The sequence below is a fragment of the Antrostomus carolinensis genome, unplaced genomic scaffold (genome assembly GCF_000700745.2).
Source record: "Antrostomus carolinensis isolate BGI_N321 unplaced genomic scaffold, ASM70074v2 scaffold7134, whole genome shotgun sequence".
Lineage (NCBI taxonomy): Eukaryota > Metazoa > Chordata > Aves > Caprimulgiformes > Caprimulgidae > Antrostomus > Antrostomus carolinensis.
The window spans coordinates 58,538-66,564 of record NW_010312726.1 but is presented as its reverse complement, the minus strand read 5'-3'; the positions used below and the strand labels follow the sequence as shown (position 1 = coordinate 66,564).

General features: G+C 41.6%; 1 protein-coding gene across 1 annotated transcript in view; it reads left to right on the top strand.

Annotated features, from left to right (window-relative positions):
* LOC104524267 (hepatitis A virus cellular receptor 1 homolog) overlaps positions 1–8,027 on the top strand; it is an 11,089-nt gene continuing 3,062 nt past the window's right edge. The window contains exons 1-5 of the mRNA XM_029084765.1: positions 1–49; positions 4,067–4,411; positions 5,547–5,709; positions 5,926–6,125; positions 6,822–6,911. Of these exons, the coding sequence (XP_028940598.1) occupies positions 1–49; positions 4,067–4,411; positions 5,547–5,709; positions 5,926–6,125; positions 6,822–6,911 (847 nt within the window). The remainder of the gene's footprint in view (positions 50–4,066; positions 4,412–5,546; positions 5,710–5,925; positions 6,126–6,821; positions 6,912–8,027) is intronic.

Here is an 8,027-nt window from a genome sequence, read left to right as displayed (position 1 = left end):
ATGTCCCATTTTGTGCTGTTTCAGTGGATTACAATACAGATCTTTATAGGTGAGTCTTCACCTTTTTGTGTGCTTGCTCAGAAAACAAAAATTTTGTAAAATTAAAACCAGTGACACTTGTTTTGTGAAAACAAAATGGTGAAAAAAGTTGTAATTGTATCCAGAACTTCTAAAGTTTTCTTAGCTTACTGTTAGTACTGATCGAGGGTTTTTTGTTTTGTTTTGTTTTTGTTTTAGTTTTTTTTGTTTTTTTTCTGTTTTTAAAAATATTTGTGGTTTCCTCTGTGTATAGGCTTGGTTAGTTCCCCGGTCCCCTTACTTTATCTATTTTCTTTACTACTGTTAAATGTGTACTTGCTGGCTTTGCTTCTTCATCTGTCTCTTCACCATGTTACAGTGCTGACACAGCCCAAGCTAGGGAATTGCAATATTGAGAGTAATGAATGTATATATGTGATAAAGAAAGGATTTTCTGAAACTGAGGGCTGTCTGCTGCTAGAAATGGAGTGTGGGAAAGAGCATCTGGAGATTCCTCTCCTTTTACTCCCAGGTGTTTGTTTCACTCATCTAAAATCTGAATCCTCAAAAAGACAGAAGTCAAAGAATATTAACTTTAATTCAGGCTGGGTCTTGCATGCGTGGTTGGTATCGGATGCATTTCTGCATGTGCATTTAGGCATCGGCAATGCAGTTTCCAACTTGCCTGAGGTGGCTCAGGAATGTGAGTTCACCCAGTTTCAGTGGGGCATTAGCTCCTATCAGGAGCTGTGCTTTTAAATCACTTAGCTTTTCAGGAAATTCTGTCTCAGACGACTAAATATTAATTGGCTAACCTCTGCCAGGATGAAATGTTACATATAACATCTATAGCAACTGCGATGTTCTTAAACTGATCTGAAAAGTAGTGGAAAAGTTTGGTCAGTGGTGGGATACGCTGAGGGGCAAGAGGTGATCTGGGCCTCGCTGAGGTAAGGTAACACAACCTCCACAGTGTCTGCTGTGCAAATGGAGCTTTGCTGGCACTTTGCTGCAGCCCAAGGAATTCTATAATATTTATTGTCTTTTGCCAGTCTCAGCAGAAGAAACAGGAGGGGTCTTTCCTTGCCATATTTTCAGCCTCAAAATGAATTGGAGGAACTTGCCTCCATTTGGCCTTATTTTAAAAAATTCCCTATATGCAGAGCTACAGAAGGGCAAGAATGACTTTTTGTTGTCTTCTTTTTAACTCATCTCAGTGCTGAGAATGGTTAGTCTTGAGACTCAGGAAATCAGCAGAGTGATTTTCTGTTTATCAGTAATTTTCACTGCAACTTCATCAGTACAGAACCTTCACGAAGAAACAAAAAAACCCACAGGGAAAAGACCCGAAGTATCTTCTACAAAGAAGGAAAATTATTCAAAAAATAGATAAAGAAACAACATTATTTTTCAACCAGCCATCTCAGCTGGACGATGTATGTCTTTCTCCTGGAATGACCAGTCTATGGAAGAGGAGGCCACCACAACAGCAACTATTGGAGTTACTCTTTAATACCACTATTTCTGAGGATTGGTTCAGGAGAGACTATATATAAATATGTGTATATCTAGATGATCTGAACAATTATGAATATCCCTTTCTCTTTAGGAAGATATATTAAACATCTGGAGTCTGTTTCTTTCTCACTTGGATTGAGGACTTAGAGTGGCAAACCTCACTGACTTCAGTGGGACTACCCAGGCATAGCTGATGCTCAGCGTGCCTTGGGTCAAATCTGGATGCCTAGAAGCATCACTGCCCTGGACAAGGGTAGGATTCTTCTCACAGTAAGACTAGGGTGTCACAATGTAACTGTCTCAGGAACTTCTTAATTTCAAAGATATGTTAATTCAGTCCTATTTACTATTTCTTTTGGAAAACATGTCTGTGGAAGAGTCTGCAACTGAGAAGGAAGTTATTTAGTCCTTGCAGGGGTTCATACTGGTGAATCAAGGCTGTTGCAGTATTGACACTTTCCATACCAGATGTTAACAACATTAGCTTCACATAAATTAAAAGAGGATTTGAAACTGCAAACCCTGTAACTTTCTAGCACCAATATTGGTGGGAAACTGCATTGGAGACACTCTGGTGCCTTGTGTCTTCCCTCTTCTTCTATTTATTTATTTATTTATTTATTTATTTATTTATTTATTAGCTCAGGGCTCTGCTTCTTTCAAAGAGAAGAGCAGGCAAATTTTCATTTGTTAAAGGGTTCCTTAATGAAGCTGGTTCTGTGCTGTGCAGGACTGGAATGAAGTAAGTACAGAAGATAAGCCCATTTCTCCTCAAGCAGCAGTGACCTTTACTCCAGGAGCAGCTCAAGCTGGTCTTGGTTTTACATACATCTTTGTTGGGGTGACTTGAAAATATGTGTCACTGTTAGCACAGTGACTAACAGTGACTAACCCCCTGCTCCCCTAGGGATACTTTCAAAGTCAACTGGATGAACTGTTTTGTTTTGTTGTCAGAGAAAGAGGCTGTCTTCTCTGTTTGTTTTGCTGTAACAAGGCAAAACAACATAACCTTTCCAAGGACTAAAACAAGCAGCCATCTTGCAAAGCCTTATCCTGTATTCATGAATTCTTTTTTTGGCACATCCTACCTTCATTTCACTGCATAAGCTTCTGTCCTTCACACCATATTGCATGTTGTTTTGTCTGCCTCTACTTTTTTAGCATTTGGAGCTGTGGAAACCTGAACGAGTTGGCTTATCTTGCCAATGGGATAAACAATAATGAAGCTGAAATGTCATCCCAATAACAAGTCATGAGGTAGCCTGCCACAGACTAAAACCTCACCTGGGGAATAGTCCATTAAAGACAAAACAAAAGAGACATGGACACAGTTGGAAGCATCTGTTTGCTATCTGGGACTCATGCCAAAAAGAAAAGGCATTCAAACAGCTGGCAAAATAGAAATGTTTGGCAAACCAGGGCCAAAGCTGGTGATTATAGCAGCAACTGCTGTAAGTCCTCTTACCCTGTAAGGGGTAAGCAAGCTGGTCATGAGACATCAGATCTGCAGGATGATCCTCTTGCTGCAGCAGAGGACAGGATCTGGATGCTCCCCAGGACCCTCAGTTTCTGCTCCATCATATGTAAATGATAACATGGGGGGAAAAGACAACAAGATAGGAGAACCAACACAGACTAGGTGAATGTAAACAAGAAAAGATTTGTTCCTGTATGGAAACCTTTTAAGTTAGAAATCCTTTTTAGGGCAATCTGGAATCTGCATGGACAGTTATGAGGGAACACTATGTAGCAAAGATTTAAACCAGATGAAGGTGGGTATTGGCTGTAAACATCAAGTACAGCTGGTCATTAAGAGTAAGAACACAAGGAAAGCATGCATATGCTCTTTTTAACATCACTCTAACGCTAGCAGTTAAAGCTCCTAGGTACACAGTGCTCTGCCAGGTAAGGGGGATAGTTAGCAGAGCTTGCTCAGAAACTGAAAAAGCAGTGGACTTTCTGAGAACAGGTTCCCATGGACAGATCCCACTGCTCTGCCAGCTTTATTAGGCCTGACTTCACACATGAATAGGTATTTTGGATGCTGCTATTGAGACTGTCAGTGTAAGGTGACTATGACAGTATTCTCTTTTTTTGAAGGAGATGATGGTGGGCTGAGAAAACCAGATGTATTTCACACCAGGTTTCTGAACAACTTTCAAACAGTCTCATAGGAGAGGAGATGGGATGGGAGCAGAGTCCCCAAATTCCATTTGCAGGTCTGGTCTGCGCTCAGGCTGCCAGGCACAGACCTCATCTTCACTCACCACAAGTTTGATGTGAGTGATGTGTTTCATGAGCAGCTGGCTGAGGCCAGAGCAGCAAGCCAATGCCTGTGAGCTCCAGACTGTCACTCATTGTGCCCTGGGCCACTAGCTGCCACAGGCTGCTGGGGAAGGCTTGGGGAATCAGGAAATGTGGTCTTGCAGCAGGTAGGAGTGCTTTTTTTTTCCTGGCTCATTGTGTTGCATAGGTAGAGTTGTGCATTGGAGACTGCAAACGCTCATCTTTCCTTGTTCTTCCTTGACAGCCCACACCTCATCTGATGCTGTTATTAGAGGAGTAATAGGACAACCTGTTCGATTGCCTTGCTTCTACCAGGTGCCACAACATAAGGGTGTCTATGATATGTGCTGGGGCAGAGGCCCATGCCCAAATTCAAAGTGCAATAACAACATTTTGCACACCACTGGGAATAGGGTGACGTTCAGAAAATCTCAGAGATACAATCTCCAGGGCTATATTTCTTACGGAGATGTGTCTCTCACAATTGGGAAAGTGAAGGCAGAAGATGCAGGTACATACTGCTGCCGTGTAGAGATCCCGGGTTGGTTCAACGACATCAAACGGAACATGCGACTGGAGGTGGTCAGAGGTGAGTTTTGGGGACCCTGTGGTACAGCTAGGAGGGACAAACCTCTCACTGGATGTGGGTTTAAAATTGGAGTTTACATATGCTTTTTTGTTTGTTTTGGCAAAAAGTGTTTTTCCTAAATTACATAGTTTTCAAGGGAGGTCTGCAACCAGTTGCCAATTTCAACTGCATTCAATGAGCAGTTTTGGTGAGAAAATAGTAATGTTTGCCCCTTTTCCTGCCTTTTAGATGAAATATTTAAATTTTCATAGTGTAGCTGTATTTGACGTTTTAAAAGATGATGGAGTTAAAAAAGGGATTTATTATTTGAAGAGCTCTTGGGACAAAATTCAGTTTTTTTGTTTGGGGTTCACCCCAACACCAAAAAGTCTTTGCTTTGGTTCATGTCATAAGGAGACCCATATAGTTAGAAATTTTGTTTCAGAGTCTTGAAGGACTTTTCCCCCTTCCTATTACTGTTGAGCTGCAGGATAAATTAAGTGGCTTACAAAGTCAAGAAGAGGCTGAAAAGCATTGCAAAACCCAGGAAAAAAAGATGGTACCCACCCTCCACACTGCAGAAAGACAATTTTTTTTCTGACTTTTACAGGGTGCTCAGAAGCCTACACAGGACTCTGTGTACCTGTTGTAAGTGATATAACAGGAAAATGGGGCAAAAATGCTGCAATCCCATGTCTGTCCCTTAGTTTGAGGGCAACAGAGTTCGTAAAAAAGGAGCAGTTTGAAAAGATTAGCAAGAAGCTTGTAGCTGAAAACTGAGCTATTTTATTTATTTTATTTTTATGAGGACATTGAAAAGCAAAATGACAAAGTTTGCAAGGTTTTGAGTTCTACCACACAAGGTGAAGGGGCAGAACCCTCTGTAAGTGTTCACCCTTGACCAGAGAGGGTGTTTGAGACCTACCAAACACTCCCCCCTCCCCGCTCTGCCCCAAATCTGTAAATCTGGGAATTGTTCTGGCTGGGGCATGTTTTCTTCTAATTAAACAATCTTTTTAAATAGCAACTCTCCCACCTTCATTCTCAGTATTTTAGCAGATAGATAATTTCCATTCATTTCTGGTGTGGTTTTCCTCACGGTCAGTTGTGAATGCTCTCATCTAGCTTTTCTCTTGGCTGTGTTTTCTCCACACAGCCCCTCCAGTGAGGACAACCACCACAAGAAAGGCTCCCATTTCCCCCAAACATTTTAGAAAAACAACTTTTGCTCCCCAAGCAACCTCTGATCATCAAGCAACAGAAGAAACTGCTGTCCTCCTGACAACCACCATCCCCCCAGCAACAACTGCAACCTCTGATCATCAAGCAACAGAAGAAACTGCTGTCCTTCTGACAACCACCATCCCTCCAGCAATGACTGCAACCGCTGGTCATCAAGCAACAGCAGAGACTACTGTCCTTCTGACAACCACCATCCCTCCAGCAATGACTGCAACCACTGGTCATCAAGCAACAGCAGAGACTACTGTCCTTCTGACAACCACCATCCCCCCAGCAACAATTGCAACCCCCAGGTCTCCAGCAGTAGTTACACTAGAGACCATTGCTGCCTCAACATTTGCTGTGACAGCAAATGACACTTTTCCAGACACTATGGTGACAACTAGTGCTCTCACAGATTTTTCAACTGGTTTCCAAGCAGCTGACATGAGGACTGAAGATGATGATGAGTTCTGCTCAGCAGACTCTGTCCCTTTTCTGGGAGATACAAAGGGTAACCAACACCAATGTTCTATTTTTTTGTGTGTGACACAGTTGATCTATGTTAGCCTGACTCTGGCATTATTGAGACTCTCCAGATACTTTTATTTTTAGCTGTGAAGTTTTCTCCAAGATACCTATAGGTATATCTCAGCAGGTTTAAGGAAACACAGGTCAAATGTTGTGGATGATGCCAAACTGGGGTGAATGGCCAAGATAGCAGAGGATTGGGGTAGCATTCAGAGGCATTTTAACATTCTGGAGAAATAATGTGACAGAAACTTATGAAGTGCAACAGAAATAAATGCAAAGCCCTGCACCTGGGATGGAGTAGGAGAGATTCACTCACTTTGCATTACTTTTTCTCTTGATGTGGGAAAGTCAATTGAAAAGGTCTGCTGAAAAGGTTAGTTTAGAGCATGTCCTGAACCTCTGAGGACAGCATTTCTGTATCATCTTTTGTCCTCCAACCATAACAATATGCCCTAGTTAAACTTGGCAACAATTGTTACATCCACAGCTGAACAGTTGAAACATCTAACCAATGGCCATGCTATTAAGTACATCAGTTATCTGCAGATGTGAAAACTGAGGTGCAGATTTTCACCTCTTGGTTGCAGATGCAGAACTGTGCAAACAATTTTGAACACCATATGAAGACTCCCCTAATCTGCAATCTTTGTAAGTGTTACTTTTTACTTTGTTTCAGTCACTATTGAATTCCCAAGTACACTTCCAACTGCAATGGAAACTAAAAGTTCTGACACTTCCCTCATGGTGGAAGACCTGCCAACTACTGGTGAGTAGGACAACAGTGCAAGGTCAGAAATTGCATATTCAGAGAAATGAAGAAGTTCTCATAAATGACAGTATTGACTATTATTAAGAGTGTACCACACATACTGATAGCTACTCATTGCATCCAGAAGTAAGAGGTATCTGGGGTCCACACAGAATTGTTTGAAATCAGGATGTAACAACAGCTGAGAAAAACATGTTTTTAACCCCCCAAAGGAAATAGATTTTGAGTCACCCATTACTGTTGGGTATCTCAGGTTTGAGAGAAGTTAAGAACTGGTCTTTGTCACCATCCAAGCTAAATTCCCAGATGTCTGACTTGTCATCACTGTGAGTTCATTGGGCTTTCCATTTTAAATCCTTCCTGAGGAAAGCTGAAATTCAAGGATGACATCATATTTGGCTGTTAAGAGAGTCCTTTTAGTTTCAACTAGTGCCTAGAATATCTTCATTCTTAAAAACACAATATTCATATTTTTGCAAGTCTTCTTTTGCTAGACCTAGAGACTTAACAGTAGAAATAGAGTTTAGGAAACTGTTCCTTAATGCCCCTGGAGAGGGCTCACAGAAGAGACTGAACTGGTCTCTTGAGAATTTGTGAGAGTTTCTCACTCCTGTCTCACTTGTCATCTTTCTGATACAGTTCTGGATAATACCTATATTCTGCCATTGTAAATAGGGAGTTCTGCAAAGGTTCTTACCCCTGGGATTCTTGGGGCAACTTAAGTTGTGACTGTGGGCTAGAAAGAGCCACCACAAAATCAAAAACAGTAGAAAACATAATGTGCTTATGTGAGTCATGTACACTCCCACCCATGCAAAAACTTGTCATGCTATTTCCGAGAGCCAAACCATCATAATGTGTGAAAATACCGCAGCATCATTGAGCCCTGTCTAGTGAGAACCATAAGCCAAGTTAAGTTCTTGACTCAGTCTTTTACTCTGTGAAATAATGGACTAAATGGACCAACTTCAGCTTTACTGTAGTGTAAGGGAAGGCTAGTTTGTTACTGAGCTCTGCATTGATGTTAGCAGAGTGGCTGGGAGAGAAACCCATGGTTGAGACAGCCCTCCACCTCCAAGCACAATTCTTGACAGATAGGTTGGGTTAGCTGGG